General features: G+C 38.2%; 1 protein-coding gene across 6 annotated transcripts in view; it reads left to right on the top strand.

The window, feature by feature from the left end:
- Nucleotides 1–21,089, top strand: part of DLG2 (discs large MAGUK scaffold protein 2) — a 991,421-nt gene that overhangs the window by 250,391 nt on the left and 719,941 nt on the right. For 4 of the 6 annotated variants that reach the window (XM_088051060.1, XM_088051057.1, XM_088051056.1 and 1 more), the window contains exon 1: nt 10,423–10,555. The exons of the other annotated variants lie outside the window; for them this stretch is intronic. In XM_088051060.1, coding sequence (XP_087907186.1) covers nt 10,436–10,555 — 120 coding nt within the window. In that variant the 5' untranslated portion in view covers nt 10,423–10,435. Of the gene's footprint in view, nt 1–10,422; nt 10,556–21,089 lie in introns of those variants that run through there. 6 annotated transcript variants of the gene reach the window in all.

Here is a 21,089-nt window from a genome sequence, read left to right as displayed (position 1 = left end):
TTTATATACTTTCCATGATTTTTGCAGTGTTTATAGAGATAAACTCCAGGCAGGAGTTTCCCAAATCAGGAAACCACATGTGGACTAAAGTTACACAATAACTGCAAATGTATATGAAGTTGTTCAGATGACAGTATTCTTGTATTCGGAATACTCTTTGACAATTGCATGATGCTCTTATTCAATGTTCCAGTCATTGTGACTGAACAAATATTCACAAACACTTAAAGCATATTTCAATATGTGAACTCCAATTTGAGTGTGGTGATGAAAAGGGGGTAGAAAAAGATACTTTCAGACTTTATTACTGTGTTTTTGTAGAACAGCTATAGTAGAAATGATGATCTGCCAAAAGAAAAACAGGGAGCATCGACTCTTTATAGCTGTGGTTTACATGTGAACTCAGTATTGTGGCATGTGCATCAATGTTTATTTTCCACCTTAAAGAACATAAGTGAAATTCCTTGAAGTTAGTAAGAAGGTTAGTTTTAGTGTTGTCTTTAGTACACGCAGATTTTCATTCAGCATATATCATACTTTAATCTGATTTTATTTATTCTTTGGGCCAGATTCTCATATTATATAGGACTGTAGATATTTATGACCCTGTTGAAATGAAAAAGGTTACTTGTATTATGATTGACAGTAGACTCTGGCTTTGTTTTCCTAAGAGATTTGATGATATTTTTAGTTAATATGTGAAAGGGGCATGCTTCTTTGAGTCAAAAGGGCTGCAATTTCTAAAACTATTTAAATAAAGTATTAAGAGAACAGAAAATGCTCCTCTTGGATAAATATGTATCTAGTCAATTAGTATTCTGCTGTCAGCATGCATGTCTTATTCAGTCTTGTCCTCCATGCAAAAGAGATACTGACCCTGTGTACTACACTGAGACTAATTTTGCATATAGGAGTATTAACAAAATGTTTACAGACAGCCCCATAGCCAGAAAGATTGGCAGAGATTTTTAGCTTTTATAAATAGTTACAGAGGAAGCAGTGCTAAAGTCAGCTTCCTTGTGAAATATCATCAGATTATAGCAGTAATTTACATTTTGCAAGATATTTCACTGAAGCCATTCTTCGAATTTATCTGATATCCACTGTATGTGACTCAAGGGAGTATTGAAGTGAGAAGAGGACATGCTTGGAAGAAATGTGCAAAGCATGGTATTTTAAAAGGAAATTTCTAACTACTTGGAAATAATAGAACTCCTTAAATAATACTGGTATAAGAGTGTTCTTTAACAGCTGTGAAGTAATAGAAGTACTTAGATATTAGCAGTGTAAAAAGTTTCTATTCAGATGTAAATTTGTTGAAAATATTTTGTGTCTCCTAAGGACATTTTAAAATTTTGACTTTGTGTGCCAAATTCTCCACAACTGAAGTAACTAAAAAAACATTATTTCCAGAAAGAAATAACCATGCTTTGACCACCACATTTGAGGGGTTCCATTGGACCTAGAAGAGCAAAACATGACAATACTTGTTCAGTCAGTACATGTGGAACATCTCTACACCATCAAAAACAAAGTGCCCCACAAGACTTCTTTATCATGATGCCACTAATTACAGCCCCTGTAGGAGATGGGGTCTAACTGATGAGATTTGTCTTAACAACAGCAGGTTTTAGGAGTACCATGTGAAATTCTCAATTCCCTCTACAGCTTTCTCATAGGCCCCATTTGTGTACTGAAAGGCTTCAGCAAGGTCTTCCTAGAACTTTTTCTTCTCTAGGCTAACAACCCCAACTCCCTCAGCTGGTCTTGATTGGAGAGATGCTCCAGCCCTCCAAACATCTTCATGGCCTCCTCTGGACCCATTTCATCAGGAACTTATCCTTCTAATGTTGGGCCCCAGAGCTGGATGCAGCACTCTGGTGGGGTCTCGGGAGGGCAATATAGATGGGGACAAAATCACATCCCTCAATCTGCTTGCTGGTCATTCTTCTTCTGGTGCAGCCCAGGATAGGGTTGGCTTTCTGGGCTGTAAGTGCACATTGTAGCTTGTGTTAATTCATTTATCTACCAGTGCTCCCAAGTCCTTCTCTGCAGGGCTTCTCTCAATCTATTAATCCCTGATACTGATGATTGCCCCAACCTAGGTGTAACATCTTGCACTTGACCTTGTTGAGCTTCATGAGATTTCCATTGGACAGTTTCTCAAACCTATCAAAGTCCCATTTTATGGCATCCCTTCCCTCTAGCACATCAATTGTACCACTCAGGTTGATGTCACGTGCAGATTTTCATTGTCACACTGGTTAGGTCATTAATAAAGATACTGAACTGTGCTGGTTCCAGCATGGGTGCCTGTAGAATATTACTTGGTAATGATCTCAGTTTGGACATTGAGCCATTGACTGCAACTGGCCATCCAGGGGATTCCTTATCCGTCAAATAGCCCATCCATCAAATCCATATCTCTCTAATTTAGGGACAAAGATGTGTGTGGGACCCTGTCAAAGATCTTATTGAAGTCAAGATAAATGATATCAGTTTCTCTTTCCTTATCTAGCAGCACAGTCACTCCATCACTTCATTGCAGAAGGCCAACAGATAATTTAGGGGTGATTTATGTGTTTTGAAGCCGTGTTGGCTGTCTGGAATCACCTTCCTGCCATTCAGATACCTTGACATAGCTCCCAGGAGGATCTCTTCCATTATCTTGCCAAACACAGAGGTGAGGCTGACTGGCTGGTTCCTATGGTCCTCCTTTTTATTCTTTTTGAAAACTGATATTTCTCTTTTTCCAGTCACTGGGTACTTTGACTGCAGTGACTTTTCAAATATGATGCAGGGTGGCCTATCAGCTACACCTGCCAGGTTTTTCAGGACCATGGTATTCATCTCACTGACGCCCATGAGCATCTGTACATAGAGCTGAAAATAATTCAGATGAAAATATTTTGACTTGATGGATAAAAGAGGAGCTGAAGTAAGGAATGAAATAATTGGTAAAACTGTACAGGAAAAGTTCCCATCAGTCATAGGATGGGTTTTTTTCTGAGTTTATTGTTGCTGCTAGTGTGTTTTTAAAGTCTTTGTCTGAGTATTCTATTTACAGTTTGGATAGTACTAGAAGAAAAAGTATCTAGGTTGGCCAGATGAAATGGCGGGAGTCACAGGTTCCAGAGGACATACAGATGTAACATTCATCACTAGTTTACTGGTTTTCAAAGAAATAGGTTGCTTGAAAAGGTTTTTTGCTTCTTTGTGTTTATAATATACTTATTTTGAATATTATTTTCTTTTTTTAAAATAAAAAAATAAACTGCTAGATTTAGCTCATTATTAGAGTAATTAGACCTGTTCTAACCTATCTGTTCTTTACTGAGCCTAATAGTTTACTTCTAATTCATAAGGCCTCTAGAAACATCTTGATTCATCATTTGAAATCAGTAAAACAGAGAAAATTACACTAATTGCCTTGTAAATAGTTTCCCTCATTAATTATCCTTTGCTTTCAAATGCTATGCAGTCTTGAAATTACTTTTCAAGAACCAGCTAGATTTAAACATATTTTTAAAACAAGGTGTTTATCTCACTGATAAGATTTCTAGTTTAAGTTTGTTAATATATTAAGCTAATAACTGTTATCAATTGAATGAAGAGGAATAGTTAGATCCTAGCCAATGAATATCCTTCTGTGTACTCTGTATTGTAAACTCAAACACTTTGCTTGTTTAATGAAAATACTGTCTACATAAAAAAAAAGCAAAACTCTACACATGTATTTTCATGAAAACTTGGGTTGTTTCCAGTGCTACAATTTTTTTTATCATATTTCTTAATATAACTATAAGTTCCCTTTAAATAGTTTCCTCAACTACAATCACAGTACAAAGAATAAAATAGAAAGTGTTTTGACACACATGGATCTTTATCAAGTACAATTCAAAATCCAGTTGTTCTTATACAAGTTTACAGTGAGGGATTTAATTTTAATTATTTTTTTTCTTACAAAAAGACTACAGCAATTTCCTCAGTGAAATTGCTGGAGGTTTATTTTTAAGTACTGTAATAAATGCAATTGAACTTTGGAAATTCATTCCTTCTTCATTCATGCTGTTACCATGGAAATGTGGATTTTATGCTTAAATGAATAAGCTTAGTTCATAAATTATAGTTCATAAATTATAAAAGTAAAACGTTAATTCATAACTGGGGAGTGACGGCAATCATGACAAGATAGGCATCGTTTCCCCATTTCATTTTTCCCCAAATGTTTTGTGCAGAAAACAAGCATAGGCTTCTAATAATTCAAAGGCTTCTAATAATTTAAACTTTTTGTCTTGTGTTGAGTGGGTGATGTTTAGTCTGGAGAAAAGGAGGCTGAGAAGAGACCTTATCTGTCTCTACAACTACCTGAAAGGAGGTTGTAGTGTGGTCAGTCTTTTCTTCCTGGTAACAAGTGACAGGAACAAAGAAAAAAGCCTCAGGTGGTATGGGAGGTTTAGTTTGGATAATCGGGAGAATTTCTTCTCTGAAAGGGTTTTCAAGCATTGCAACAGGCTGCCCAGGAAAGTGGTGGAATCACCATCCCTTGAAGTGTTCAAAATATATAAGGATGTGGCATTCAAAGAACATGGTTTAGTGGTGGGCATGGTGGTGGTGGTGCTACATTGATGGTTGGACTTGATTATTTTTGACGTCTTTTCCAACCTTAGCAATTATACTATTCTGTGAATTCCATATTAAGAATAAAGGACCAACTGAAGCAAAGGCTGTATTCTGTTCATGAGAGACTTTGAAGTTGGACGACCATTTGCCAAGAACCAAACTCTGTGTGATTAATCTTGGTGCACCGAGAAAAACAACCTAGATAATCTCCTAGGGTTCCAGATTGCAATGGCCTTTAATATAACTGTGAATGGAAATGCCTTTTTGGAGGAGTTATCATGGGAATTCAGGTCAAGGAGAAAGGCAGGTTTTCTCTCATAGTCACAAAATGAAACACATATTGTGGAGTAATCATACATGTTAGTAATCAATTTGAGTGAAATCCAGGAAACTCAACTGGGAATCTTCGGAGTCAAAAAAGTCTTTGCAAGCTGGGTGTATCAATTGAAGCGTTAAAGGGGTTATGCCATCTCAATCAGTTGTACAGGATGAGGTGTAGAATAAACTTTATCCATGGATTACAGATACAGGAGTGGAAAAAATGAGTTTTTGAGTACCTCAAGATGAAGTGTAATTAAATTTCTACTTTCTGAACTTCTGTTCCTTGTTTCTCATTATTTTATTTTAGGGTCATCAGGGCCACTGAGGAAACCTGTCTTGAAAAATTCACAGTCATAGAAAAGACTCACAGAATGAGGCCATTCTACACTAATTCTTTATTTATAATTTGACCTTTATTTATTTTTTCTTTAAATCTGCTTATTATAAATGGCTTTATGACTGTAATTATGAAATACTAACTGCAAAGCCTGGTTAATGAAATATGTATAAATTTTAATATTGAGAAAGAATTATTTTATAAGTAAATTGTATGGTTTTTTTATATATCTGATCAAAACTTTCCTCAATGCAGCCACATAACACAGAAAGCAAGGAGCTGGGACTTTCAGAGGAAAAGTATTAAATGCTCAAAAATCAGACAAATGTATTAAGAAGATTGCGCAGAAAAAAGGAACAGAAAGTTTTCAGGCAAAACTGTGGCTTAAGTTAAATCAGCCCAGGGCAAGGTCTTTGGTGTTCACTGGTCTGGAAGTGAGGAAGAATTTTTGACACAGCAACTTATGCATCAGAATGCCAGGATATCAGAGAGCTGTTTACAGTACTGGAGATGAGAGTTGGTAAATAATCTATTCAGCCTCTTTCTTTCTCTTTGTGAAAACTTTAAGATATTCTGAGTTCAAGCTGCTGATGTAGTTCCTCTGTCTGTTATGTTTTACTAGGCTTTGCTGCAGTGCACAGCCTAAGAAAGACTTCTTTCCAACTGTGTCTTTGTTCCACATTTGTCTTTCTGCAGTTGTTTCCAGATGCCCCATAGATTCAATCCACCATTTCTAGTCAATATTTGCCATCTGGAAACTGTAGGCCCTACAGCACCCCAGACCTGCAGTCCATATCAACAATTCCTTCAATATCCCACCCCTCAACATAGATATCAGTGCAAGGAACTTCTTGCAGACATGGAAAGTAACACTTTTTTATGACAGTTTAAAGTCTTAGAAATGGGGGAAAGAATAAAATCATTCCAATTCAGAGCTCCTGTGCTGAAATCAGAGTTATTTAGGCAATGCAGGACTGGGGTGCTATATAGATTGTATCACTGGAGCGTGCAAAGACAGGAAGTGATGGAGCATGACTGTAGCCAGAGTGCCATGACTGCACAAGCCAGTACCTCCTGCAAAAAGAGGGAGAATTACACCCCTGGCTACTCAAAGTCAGTGACACAGATTGTCAGTGTTGATACTTATAAGCACTGCGTGGCCTACAAATAGCCTTGCAAACCTCCACCATTATGCCCAATTTCCTGCAGACATCCACTCCTCCCTCTTTTGGAGAACAGGAGAGTCATTTCTCCCTCCATCCACTCAGAAAGCAATGTACTCTCTCTTCAGACCTTTCCCCCTCTGACTGCTCTTTTTTTCATAGCTAATCTTTGTTTTCTTCATGATAATCACAGAGTGATCGCAAAATCTGTCTCATTGCACAGAGTCTTTTTAAGACCAACTTATATTTACCCACAAATGTGCTGCTTAAGTGAAGTGGGGCACATTGTCTTGTCATAAAGCAAATCCTGGAGAAGATTGGCTCATTACTGCATTTTTAGAGTATTGTTTTTAATGGTGCTCTTTTTTAAAATACCACCCTTTCCATGATGCCTGGAAAACAAAAAGCCAAAAAACAACCCAAACTTTAAAACACTTAAGTGTCTGAGGATGAAAAACCTTATTCCACAGTATGGTTCCAGTGTTACTCCAGAGAAGTGGTGGATTCTCCATCCCTGCCAATGTTCATGGCTAGGTGAGGTTGGGTTCTGGGCAACCTGGTCTAGTGGGTGACATCTCTGCCCTTACAGGGGGTTGGATCTGTATGATCTTTAAGATCCTTCCAACTCAAACCCTTCTGTGATTCTGTGGTTCTGTCAGCTCTGTGCTAGTATAATGCCATGGCACTTTGTGGGTCCTTGAGCACAGCTTCAGGACACAAGAGAGCTATGGGCATTCCCACTACTGGTACTATTCTATTACTGCTATTACTGCTGTTACGGCTACCTGGTGCTCTTCTGGGCAGTGATGGATGCTGCAAAGGGCTGTGCCCTCCTCGCTGCTCTGAAGCACACTGGCCTCAGGCCCTCCTGAGATCAAAGTCTTCCAAGGCAGCATGTTCCCTCTGCTGTCTTTGAAGCTCTGCAGACAACCAGGGTTTCCTTCCAAGGGCTCCCTTCTGCCCTTCTGAACGCACAGGAGCAAAGAGTAACAATGGAATTTCACAGCTCAAGATAGTGGCTCCAGTTTCTGTTATCTAAGAATATTCAGGTCACCAGTTGTGTGTCTTTTTAAAGAGGGTCTGTTGTATGGCTCCTTTGGACTACTGTCTCTCTACTGGTTTTATTCTTAACCTATTTTTTTTATGTAATAACTTCTTTCATCTCTAGGGTTTTTCCCTATTGTCACCTGTTTAAATAGGTGGTGAAGCGCTCCTGAGAGCTTCAAATATCCTGCTGTTTTTGGCTTGTCTGGATGACTCAGGCAGAGCTTTTTCCCCACTCATTTTTAACGACTCTGTGTCTTTAACTGTAAATATCACCGATATGTGATGCTTTTGAGTAGCTGTTAAGTCATCATAAAATACTGTATGTCCTTGGTGATAATGCTTTCTTTAACAATTAGGCTGCTGTGATAAGAAATGTCTTGGCAGAGGTGAACAAGCCCTTCAGGGATCTGCTTGTGTAGATTACCTGAAATAGCTCCTGATAAATGTTTTGGGTTGGTCTGCTAGCAAAGTAATACCTTGTTGGCTGCTACAGAGGTCTCAATTGTCTAGCAAATTCTCACATGCCCCACAGTTATTACAGGAGGCAACTACCATATGCATGGGGGTCTCTCTTTCCCCTCGCAGTATTACAAGAGTCATTCTGTAATTTCCTAGATAATTTTTCCTCTTAGATGCTCAGGAGTCATGGGAGTTTTTTCTAAGTGAAGACTTTGGGGCTGCATTACTCCTTGGTTTCTTAAATGAGTCTGAAGTTCTATTTCCAGGTAATCACTCAGAAATTGTGTCATTATGCAGCTTTGCTTTCTTTTAGGGAGATTTTACCCATGTTGGGTTTGTTTGCCTAAACCCAAAACCATTAACTTTTTGAGGATTGAAAAAAAGAAAGTTGTTTCAAAGACTTTGCTGACTGAAACCTTGTGCAATTCCTTTGGCAGAAAGAAAGCTTGAATTTGATTTTCATATGCAGCTACATGCTTGCCTGAACCTTGCCTCACTTCTCAGGACTGTGGATCTTTTCATCTTTGCTTTTTAAATTGCATTTCTCTGTGGATCAGAATTCCCCAAGATCTGTGATATTTTTTCAATGACTAAGATACTTAAGTTTTAGTGTACTGTACTGCAAAATAAACCATGATTCCATTCCTTTTATTCACTTGAAGAGTAACAAAAAATGTATCAATTAATTTTCTCATGGTTTTGCTGAGCAACACTTTACTATGTTTTAGCTTATTTGATGGATATTGCTGTAGCCAAAGTCTGAACCACCATAAGTTTGGGATACTTAAGCTTTTTGAACTATGACATCTAGACCCCAGTTTCATTACTAACAAAAATCGCAGAATTAGATTTAAAACCAGGGTTCATCTCTTATGTTGTGGCAGTCATTGTTTGTACCAAAGAAGGCTGTGATTACTAATTACTTAATTTGTATGACAGATGGAGCTGGGGATCAAATTAAGTAGCTGTCTTGGGCTACGTTACAGAGCAATATCTAGTTTTAAACACGACTGCCTTTTTCGTTCCTAAAAAAAGGCACAAACAATGACAAGCTAAAAATAGCTGTTCTCTTGGAGTTGACGACAGTTTCTGAGAGCTTGTCTTTAGGAAGATGTTGGAAAAAACCTTGCTGTCTTTTCCCCTCCCCCTTATTCTTCTTTAAATGCACACCCTTCTGTTTGAGCTTGTTCACTCCATTGCACACAGAAAGATACTCACTGATTTGCTTAGGACTTCAGTGTTTATGAAGATTTCCAAGGGGGTTTACATAAAACATTTAAAGAAATCTAAAAGTCACTGCAGATATTTCTATTAAGTTATGCTTATCCTACGCAAATTGCTCTCTGCTGATAGAGAAGGAGGTAGTAAAGCCTCTTTCACTCTTTGCCTCCCACAGTATCTGCTGCAGTGGAAAAAAAAAAATCGCCTCTTTTCTGGTTTTATTCCTGGAGATTACTTCATAATTCGGTACTGATATCAATGGTTTCCGGTGCTGTAAACAGAGTTGAGTCTTTGACTTTGTGTCCCTGCAGCCCAGTAAACAATCAGTTAATTCACAGCATCCCAGCGGTTGACAGGAGTGAGAGAAGTGGTTTGATTTTATTTTTGTGCTTGTGAATTAAAGCTTTGCCTTCTGGCTAGGTTTTGAGTTCCCTCGTTCTGGAAGATATTGGAGCATTTTGAATTCAGAATATGTAGTTACAAATGTGAGGGCACAGACTTCTTCCAGGATTTTTCTGCTTTCCTTTTAATTTTTCTTTGTGTTTCTAATCCAAAGCAAGCAAGAGCAGAGTTTGAAAGCAATGTCCAGTGCCTGAGCTGGGAGCACAATGCAGTTCAGGATATGTAGAGCTAGTCCGCTGCATTTTTATTAAATGAGAGGGAAGGAGTAGGTGGGACTTTTTATTTAAAAATAGATTAGCACAGGGAACTGAACTTGCATTTGAGGAAACGTTAATAAGCCAGCCAGCCATTGTCCTTAATCAGAGACTGTATTTGTAAGTAGAACATGTTGAATCTGTCATGATTGATGACGTTGTCTTTGTTAAAAGGGATGCTGCATCTTTAACAAAAGCAGACAGAAGCAGTGCAGAATCTACAGTAAATTTGAGACTTGGAAGAGAAACCTTTCTTCATTTTTCTGTGTATAACGTTTGTAAAATACTGAATAGGAAAACATCAAAGCCAGGGGGAAATATAAGTAACTCACTGTGTATGTTTTAATTCCTCACCTTTTCCCCCTGGGTGAGTTCCCCCTCCTTTTTCCCCCATGAATTTAAAATGCTGGAAGGAAAAGCAACTGAGGTCCAAGTTTCAGATGCTGAATTCTCTGCTAATTGAAATTACTGGGCATATTTCTATATATAGTCGCTGAAGAGATATGTAGCTTTCACTCAGTGCCTTCAAGACATGTCTTTTTGTAGTCAGGAAAACAGATCAATGCATTTTCAAACTGACAGAGGGAACGGATGCTCCTTAGTAGCACATGCTCGGGATCGTGTGTGTACCGTTTGTGCAGAGCAGAGACGCTGAATACTGGTCCATATGCTCCTTGTTTACTGCAATGTTTTTTGCATGTTACTGTGCACTCCGGACTAATGTGAAGGTAAGAGGGGACGAGACAACAATTTGGCAGGAATGTACATGTAAAACCAGCTGCAGAAAATGTCTACCTTGTGTTGCTGTGTACTTTGGAATTGCTGGCTGAGCAGGCATATTATTACAGGTGGTTGTGGAGGCTTTGTTTTATTGTTGTCTGTGTGGCTAAAGCATAGAAGCATGTTTGAATTTTGCAGTTTAGCGACCTTCAGTTTTTAACTGCTTGCAGTTCAGGTTTTGGGCTTGTATGGTCTGATAAACATGTTTTGCTACTGTCCAGGTAGGCCAGAGACAAGATGCCAAAGGCTGTTTGTGCAAGGCTACATAGCTTTATACAGGATAAGAATTCCTATAGTCGGGTCCCCCATGCATCCTCCCAGGGATGCTGCCTGCGTGCTTTCTTGTTGATTACTTGTCTGAAAGCCGGGAGTCTTGCTGCTGCTATCCGGGCTGGTTTTTGTGCTGATTTGTTTTTAACTTGAACCAAAATGCATAAAAACAAATTATATGCAATGTCCTAAGAAATAAAGAAGGGATTATTACTGCAAAATGCTACAGGAAAATGCCAGTTGGCTGCACCGGTCTCATAGTAACTATTAAGCAGCATTTGTCACTAATGTCAACATTTGCTTGCTCTGTTAATTAGAGTCAGAACTTCAATATAAGTTGCTGGATATATTACCTTTTCTGCAAGTAGGACAATATTAGCAGACAGGTTCACTGGCATTGAATCGAGCTCTCAGCCAAGCTGTGGGCCAGCTGTGGGAATCCAGTTGCATAATTTAAATGAATTACCATCCTTAGCCAACATTTTGGGGAGGCACTTCTGGCATTCTGGCTTTTTCAAGTTCAAATGAGTGTGTCTGCCTGGGAAAGAAAGCACTGGCAAATGATGGATAATAATAGTTAGAACAGTTTTTACCTGCAGAAGTAATTGCAAAGGATTTTTTGCTTTCAAACTGCTTTAAGCATGCCTCTGAATTAAAGTGAATCTTATGTATTTGCACTTGGTTTGATACTGATGAATTTCATATCTATTTGTTAGGTCAAAATGTTTGTTCTCATTTGATTAAAAAAGTATTTTGCATTAAAAGTTCACATACTAAAAGCCTGCTCCTCTGTTTTTGCTCAAAGTCTGTACTGTTGTTTGCTGTAATAAATTGCTAAGCTTTCACATTTTAATACTTTCTAATTAACTTTTGCAATTATGATCCAGTTCTAAGGTGGAATTCTTTAATTCTGCAGATAACAAGCCAAAATATACAAGTTATAATCTTTAATGCCATTCTGTCTTCCTAAATACATACACACATCCTTTCCTTATGCTTTCCTATAATGTTTTTGGCAGGTTAGTAAATTGTTGGCAGGTTAGTGATTTTTTTATCAGTTTTATATTCCGTGTGATCTATGCAGTAAATTGTCAATATAGAAATGCTTTGAGACCAACCATTCTCTGTTGCTTATTTTGTACCTCAGCCTGCAGTACTGTACTGAAGATCTGTAAAAGTGGGGTTGTTGTTGAGATATGATTTCTCAGTTTAAATAAGAATAGGTATAGGGGAAATTTCAATGACTATTTTTTCTGTAATTTCTACAAGATACCTTGTTGATAAGTACCTCAGCAATTGTTAGAAGTCTCATGGGTTTAACTTTTGAAATGTCTTTGTTTCCATTCATAAACACAGAAAAAAGTGAGAGGTTTGTACCAGTACAAGTCTGGCAATTGTTTGGACAAGATAGTTTTAATTTGTTGGAACTTCTTCAACTGTTGAGTATTTTTGAAACAATTGTTTATTATACAGTATCTGCTATTTACATGATATTTTTTTCTGAGGATTTTACCTCCAGATGTTTTACTTTCAGCAAACTCATCCACTTTCAATGTATACTTTGATCATCTGCTTTCCAAGCTCTGCATTAGGCCACAATAATGTAAGAAAGCAGCACAAACTTTGCCAATCCCCCCAGGAACTGCTCACGTACCGCAGCACCTCTTGCACCTTCAGTGATTCCTGTTTTCTTTTTCTGACATTGAAGTTTGCTTAATAAATAGGAGTTCACTGAAAGCAGCTCACTATGCCCGGTCACTGTACAATATGTTATATAGTGTTTATGAAGAACTCTGTTGCTTTTAACTTGGTTGGCACTAACATAAGCCACAGCTCTATGGGTGGCCAAAATGAATTAAATACATTATAAAACATCTGCTTTTTGTTTTTCATTTTCCCTCTTTATGGGTGGAAAAATCCTAGTGGTGCTCAAATATTTTAGTCTTTAAGTCATAAGATAGAATAAAACTATAAGTACAGGCTGTAACAGGAAATATATTTGCTTGGCCAGGAAAATGAAAAAGGAAAGCAATAGGATCTGTTTCTGATGGCAGCTGTACATTATGACTTTAGAGGAAGCAGATTTTTCAAGTTCAAGGTAGGACTCTCACTTCTTCATTGCCAGTCTGTATGAGACTGCCCATGTGAACTTGGTTGGCATGTGCAGACTTATCAAAAGAAAGGGAGGTTTACTCCATGCATTCTTAAAGCCTATTTTTACAACTGACTAAAGAACAGTACTGACTTTTAACATGTACCTGCCTATGTGGATGCTTATGTCTTCCTGCCTGAGCACTGGGTAAAATAGGCAAAAAGATGTCTGGGAAGTTATGAGCAAAATATATTTGTCTGTCAGAGTTTCTCTGGACCTACATTTTGAATTATTAAAAAAAAAAAAAAAAAAAGGAAAAATAACTATTACTTAATATTGTCTGTTTACCGCATACAGTTATTAAAATTCTACATTTTGGACCAATCCTTTCCTTGCTCTCTCATGTATGCACAGTTTTGTACCCCAGTGGAAGAAACCAAAAATGAGAAAGGAAGTCAGGGAATTAAAATCTAAAAGTGGTGCCTCCAAAATCAGAAGTGTTCTTGTGGAAATGTACAGTGTGCTTGAAAAAGTGAACTCCTGCTATATGCAGTAGTTAAATATATTGTTGTGTTTTCAGCATGAGTAAATCTTGGGCTAACTATGGCAGGGAGCTGCCTGATGTCAAGTCTTGGTTGTTTTAATTGTGTCCACTGTGTATTGAAAATACTTTATTCATATACAGGTGATTTTTAGAGGTTGCCATCAAAACCTTTCTGTTCTTGGTTTAGGCAAGTATTTTAAATTCCCTCAGTATTAGCAGTATTTCTTGTAAAACTGTGGCTAACACTGCAAATATTTAGGCTCCATAGTCGGACCTAAAAACTTTAAAAACTTTTATGGATTGTGTCTGGCTTTTCTTAAAACTTTGTAGGAGTTTTGCTTTCCCCTGGCCTTGATGAATTGTCTGTATACTTCTGACAGATTTTTCTGTGAATCTGGGCTGCTATTTTTAGCTGACAGTTTGAGGGTCTTACTGGAGGCACAGCTGGTGCTTCTGGGAATTTGGGCAGAAGAGCTGAAGTCTTCCATTTGTACTTTGGTGCAGAACTAGATGTGAGTGTTGGGCTATCTCACCTTGAAACCTCTCCTTCTCAGCAGCAGTTAGCAATGGCTTTGGGATAGTCAGAAAAAAGGGCTCTTCATGTAAACAATGTTGTGAATTCAGATCCAGGCTCTTTGAAGTGCCAAAGGCTTCCCAGGAGGTTCAGAGTTACTTTGGTAGGAGTTTAAGGCTGTCTTCATGTTAATGGGTACACTTGTCACCTCATAGAACTGACCTCCTGCTTAAACACTGGGTTAAGTAAGAGCTTTTTTTGGTTATGGCTGCTAACTGTGGGTTACCTATGTTATCTGAAACTATGTAGCTAAAAGGTTATACTTGTGTCAGGCAGTTACTGTGATGTGATTTGTGACTGAAATGTTGACCCAGGCGTTGTCACATTTTGAGGATCTCAGATGATGGAGAGGAGCTGTTGGGGTAGGAATGGAGCACAGGCCCATGGAGGGTGCTGGGAGCTGGAATCCTTTAATCACCTTACCTTTCTGTGTTCATCCTCTTTTTCCACATGCATTGCAAAAATATATATATAATTATTTTAGCCTAGAGCCTTCCATTGCAACCTAAGTTAAGGATTAACAGTAAAGGCAGAGGAATCATAATAACAAGTAGCAAAGTGTTTCCCTGCCCAAAGCTATAAAACGTCACAAATGACAACTGAACTTCTGACTTCTGTCTACATTTTTACTGTAATTCCTCCTCTCTGCCAGTCTATATTAATGATGCAATAACATAATTAAGTTGTATATATTCCATGTTTTGCCACCTGTACCAAGAGTTGTTTTGGTCTTCCAAACGAAAAGAGCTTATGGATCTTTTGGACTTGGGCCTGTATTGCCGAAATATGTCCTGTTGTACTCTTATGGTATTCTTTGCAGAGGGGGGATGAATTGAAAAAGGACTTCGAGTTCTCACAGACTTCCAAACATGATCCTTGGTTTCTTATGCATATTTTCCTCTTTTAAATGTTCAATCATGCACCATCATCTAGCACTTCTCGATGAAGTGAGGAACAGTTCAAAAGCCACAGGGATGGCTTTGATGTAGCGTTTTAAAGGGAGTAAGCAGGAAAGATTGGTTTCTCACTTTTCCTAATGTAATTAAGAATTGACTCATGAGCAACTTTTATTTGAGTTTACTCCTTTTTGTAGTTCTGATTATGTCTGACAGTCTGACTTACTTTACTCATAACTGCAGAGACACAACTACAAGTGGCAGGTCAAAGTACAGTTCCTCTGCTATCTTAGAATACCAAGGTAAAATGTGGGTAAGTACTAGAAAGCCAACAAAGCTGGTGTGGAATTTCCACCCTGAGAGGTTTGAGGATAAGGAAATAGGTAATGCTATATAGGTTGTGAATTTCTAGTTGCATTTCTGTAACGTATCTTTTCATTTGCTTATAAAATATTTGCCTGGGCTGTAAAATAAGCAAGACCTTGAACTTTCTAAGGGATTTGTGCAACACTTGTGGGACCTAGCCTCAAGAGTTACAGCCACCTGAGCTGTTTGTATTGTTGTCATCCTTTTGCTAGATAAAGATGGAATTTTTGGGAAGTCATAACTTATTGCAAAGAATGGAATTATTGATTTCTTGAACTAACTTCTACAGAGAAAGGTCTCTCAAAATTATGACATTAACAATACAGCATTTCTTTCTTTTGGTAGCTTGCAGTACTACCTGTGCTTATGATTCATAGAAAGGTAAAATTCTTATTTGTGGCCCAGTTTTTGCAGTCACACCTGTGACACTAATAGGAATTCATCAGGAAATCTGAATCCAGCCTCATACTGCTCAAACAATAGTTATGTCTTGAGTAAGAAGTACATTGTTTGAATCTTGAAGATTGATTTTTCCACTTTTAAAATCAAACTTGGGAAGATTTGTAAGCATTTGTAGTACCTAAATATATACTTTACCGCTCCTCTCAGCTTCAAGTGCTGATTTACAGCACATGACCATAGCAAGTTATGAATGAAAGAGGTAATTAGACTAGATTAATAACACAACAGCAGCTCTGGCTTTCTGGATATGATAAGATTGGGACTGTATTTAACCCCTAGACTAAAATAATATTCCCTTAAAGGCCATTACAAATGTGTGAATAGGTACAGAGATGCTAAAATGACAAGCATGGTGTAAGGAATTAAATCCACTACTTAGAATTCTTTATGAACTCTAAGCAAATATGAATATTTTGCTATGGGGATAAGGGGCACTCATCTAAAGTTAAAAGAGTTAGTCACAAAAATAGTGGTTGGAAGGTATAGAAGAAGCTAGGCACTGATTTCTTCATTCAGAGATTTCTGGATAGATAATAATACAGAGAAAAATATTTCAGTTCTATTTTGTGCCTCCCATTTTAATGTGAACTCATTAGAGATTGTCTAATGAGCTGTTCCTATCAGAGATGTATAATTGGCCTTTTTGTTGGAGGAGAATTAGAAAAGATCTAGGACTGCAAAAGTATTTAAATTTATTTGGTTTTAAATATGTGCAAGGAACTAGAATATAATATCATGTCTATATGTGACAATTTTATGTTTACATAAAAATGATGAAGAGTTAAATCCTCTACTGTTAAATCACTGCTGATAGGCTTTCCCTATGTGCTTAAAATGCCAGTGTTTGTGTGAGCTTTATGAGATTGCATAGAAATTAGAACAGCAATCCTGAATTTAGTGCTGCCTACAAAATACAGTGATTCCAGGCAGAAGTAAGGGCTGTTTTGTTTTTTTGGGAAACTCTGTGGCTCCTGTTACCTGTATGGGGAGAAGTGCAGGAGACCATTAATCAGGGATGGATGGAGTTTACCAAAGCTGGCCACAATTAAAGGCTGCTCAGAGATCTCTCCTGGTTGTCTTCTTTCCAACTTCATCTGTTTTCCCTGTCCCACTTGTTGGCGCTAAGTTGGAACACATATAGTGTGTGGTTGGGTGGCAGGTTGTGTTTTCCAGGGTGGCCTTCACAGGTGTGTCCTCTCTTGATGCTACTGCTACTGGCTGTATATTGTACATTTTGGACATGCTGAGATGTTTTGGCTCCATGTTTTTGGTATGGGATGAATGCATGAAATGCCTGTAATCTGTTTTCAGAAGGGAAAGCCTCTGTTCTGTTCCTCCTGTCATATCCTTACAGACAGTTGGAGACATGGAAAGTGTCTTTTGCAAGTAGAAATACAAAAGAAGACTTCAAAAGGAGGACAGATATTTTTTTTTCTCTTATGGAGTCACACAAAAGAAATGAACTCTGAAACACATTCACCGCAGGCAGTCTGCATTCCACCTGTGTTCACATGTCAAAATAATGTGATAGCTACAGATTAATGGCTAATACAGAAGTTACAGAATGAAAAAATCCTATTGTTAAAGGCATGACCATCACTTTTCTCAAATGAGAAAGAAGTGGCTGATTTTTCCCTTTGCTACTCCAGACAGATCTAAGTGTTTGAAATAGTATAAATTCTCCTGATAACAGAGCAGGTTCCAGACATTTTCTGGAAAGACAAATTAACAAAAATCTGGATCCCATAAAGCAATTTTTTTTTTTTCTTTAGTCTCATGCTCACCAAATAAACAAACTTCTCAAACTTCTCAAATTTCAAACAGGAATCTCTGTTTGAACTACCCTGAAGCAGTTAGAAAGGCTTTCCTGCCTTTGATGGCACAGAGGTTCATGAAAACTTTTGAAAAGGAAGATTAACTGGAGAAGTAAAATTCAGAAAAGCATTTTTATCTGAGTTGCAAGACAGATGAAGAGAAATACTGTAGATACATCACACATACTTGCAGATATTTTGGACAGGATTTCCAGCCTGCTTGGATTTGTTTTCGAAACTTCAGTTTTCATTTGCAAACAAAATCAAGTGGCCAAGTTTTCAAGTTGGGCAGAACAATCACAGTTACTTTAGATTGTCAGAGCAGACTGTATAGCTAACATGAGCTGCTGGAGGAAGGATCCATCTCTAGACACCAGCCCTACCTTTTAGAAAAACATTCTGTTTCTGTTGAATAATTTCTGATGAACAGAACCTCTCACACATTTACAAATGTATTATTCCAGGGGTTAATTAGTCTTTTGGAGGCACGTGCCATATTTCTACTCTGAATTAATCTAGTCTCAGCTTCCAACTTTGAGTGCCTTTCAGTTTTTTGCCTCTTAATGCGCTGGGCTGAGGAGCCCACTGCAAAGGGTTGTGCCCCTGTAAGTAGCTCTGGAGTACAGGAAAGACATAATCTAATCATCTCTTTGGTTAAGTAAATACACTGAGCTCCTGGCATCTCATACTGCAAGGCATGATTGTCAGAGCTCTCATCTGTCTCATGACCAGTCTTTGAGCTCTCCCTGGTTTCACAGCAGGAATGCTGAGCCATCCCTGCCACAGCTGCATGGAGCCTCGGAGCAGTTGCAGCCCTGTGCGGAAGTAATAAATGTCCCGGCTCCCACAGAAGTGACCGTGTGCATGTCCACGGTTATGCTGGCTCCTTCAGCCACACAACTGCACTAGGAGTTCATGTCCTGCCCCACAGCCAGCAGGATTGCCATCTGCTTCACTCTCTGCAAAGTGCCTGTAAGGAGGAGTTGCTTTATTCCCAGAGTCAGGACTTTATTGCTGTCTGTGTTAAAAATTACATTGACCTGTATCAGTGACCTGTCTTCAGTACCGTTTACCACAATACTTCATTTCTGTCATTGCTAACACTGGACAGGAGTAAGTGACTGAATTTTTTCCCAGACTGGTCAGCATTTGAAAAGCATAGCGCCAGGATCAGTCCCTGAGGGTCCCACCAAACACAGGTGATCAACTCTCCTATTTCTAGTTATATGCTACATCCTGTAAATTAGATGCTTTTTAATCCCTTTAATGTATGCCATTTTAATTCTTTTATTAATAAAATGCCTTGAAGTGCTGGGTTAAATGACTTACAGAAGCATATTATACAAATATTTTCACCAGTGTCAGTCAAATTTATAATTCCAGCTGAAAAGAGATATGATGATATTTACCTTGACAGTATCAGTTTTCCACTGATTTAGCATTATGTGTATTTCTGTTCTTCAGAAATTAGTGTCTATTTTACCAGCAGCTCCATGGTAAGTGCTTGGCTACTTAGCCATGACTAGCACAGTAGAAATTCCTAGGAATGCATCTCTTTAACCTAGTCCTTGTTTAAATTCCAATTTAGAAATCTATCACTAGTTAAGCACTAAGAAAAAGTCAGGAAGTCTTGAAGGGTCAAACTTCTCACAAAAAAGGGATCTCTCCCTTTTTTTTAACCTTAAAGGTGTTAAAATGGAAAAGTGAATAAATTGTGAGCAAAACAAAGCTGGTACGGAAGAGATGGCTTCTTGTATTACACATCTCCAGTGGCTGAACAGCAGCAAATGTGCTTCTGGGTACTCGATGCCCTTTAGTCTCCCTAGTATCCTTAGATTATTATGATATCAACTAGAAACTGACTGACTGGGCATTATATGAAACGTGATTTTATTGGAAAGTAAATCATACTGCATAATTCAAGAAAAGGGAAATGTGAAAGATGATTCCATTTTTACTAGATGATCTCTGAAGTCAAGAACCTGAATTCTTGCTGAGAAGGTGTTTGGAGTGCTGATTAGTTCTTTCATACACTCTGTGCTATGTGCTCTGGAGATGTTATTAATTTCTTACGAAAACGTGCTTTTGTAGTGAATCACATGGTACATTCTTGTAGTGCTTGGGCTATTAAAAACAGAGACATGCTTGTTTCTAGCCATGTGTGTAACCAAAAAATGAATATAAGGCATTTTGCCTCCAAAACAAGAAATCCATCTGAATAGCTCAGGTGGAATCCAGCTCACTTAACTTCAGACATAACCGATGTAAACATCTATATCTAGTGATTCCAGGCTCCCTTTAGTGTCAGTAGAGAGGAATTGTCTCTTCTAAGGCATGATTCATATGACCTAGTTTAAATATCTACATGGGGATGAGATTAATTGTGTCCTGAAAGTGCCAGTTTCTCTCCATTTGCCAGAAAAAGCTTAGGTGACTAGCTGAGATGTAGGTCTCTCTCTTACAGACATTTCCATCTGGTGAAATTAATCCTTTCCTTCCAAGCAGGAAAGATGGGTTTTTTAATGCTGGTCAGGCATATTTTCCTCTCATTTTCTTTTGCATGTAACAGAAGGAATACATAAAAATGTGGGGAGGAGGAACAAGCTGTTGTAAAGGGTCAGCCAAGATGCCCTGGAGACGAGGCAAGAGCAAGAGCTTGTGGGACTGTGAGATCATCCAATTTGTTTTCCTTTGTTTCTGTCTTGGTTCTTGCGTCTAAATTACTTAATTAATATACAAAAAAATAAGCAGTGAGCAATTGTACTGAGCTGTTTGCAGCATGTTTCTCTCTTTCCCAGCTGGTAGATTGGCCCGTTGCTTAAATGGTGTTCAATTGTTGTATTTTATTTTAATTGCTTTAAAATTATGGAAGAATAAATTAAGGGCTGCATACTTAAGTCTGGTTCTTTTCTGAGCTCTGTGCAGTTTTCATAGTGTAGGCAGGTGCTGCAAGGGCAGTAAAAAAGAGAGAGAGAAAGAGAGAGAGAGAGAGAGAGAGAAAGAGAGAGAGAAAGAGAGCAAGAGAGAAAGAACTTATAATAAGTTTTTTAGATTGAGGAACAGGGTCTTCATTTGAGCTTTGTCCCTATCAGACAGTAAATCTAGATAAATGAGAACAAGGAGGAATGGTTTTAAATTAAAGCAGGAGAGATTTAGATCAGATGTTCAGAAGAAATTCCTTACTCAGAGGGTAGTGAGGCACTGGCACAGGTTGTTCAGAGAAGCTGTGGATGCCCCATTCTGGGAAGTGTTCAAGAAAGTTTGAACAGGGCTTTGAGCAACCTGGTCAAGTGGAAGGTGTCCCAGTCCATGGCAGAGGGTTTGGAACCAGATTCTTTTTAAGGGAGTCTTGAAATTCAGAATTATTCTATGATTCTATGAGAGACCAGTTCAGCTCACCTGACATTAGACACACATGTTTGTCCAGATGAACAGCTGACTGAATCATAAACCTCAGAAAGGAC

This window comes from Pseudopodoces humilis, chromosome 2, assembly GCF_049639895.1.
Source record: "Pseudopodoces humilis isolate 2021_Gansu_Grassland_sample_001 chromosome 2, ASM4963989v1, whole genome shotgun sequence".
NCBI classification, from domain to species: domain Eukaryota; kingdom Metazoa; phylum Chordata; class Aves; order Passeriformes; family Paridae; genus Pseudopodoces; species Pseudopodoces humilis.
This window is presented reverse-complemented; position numbering and strand designations above follow the sequence as displayed.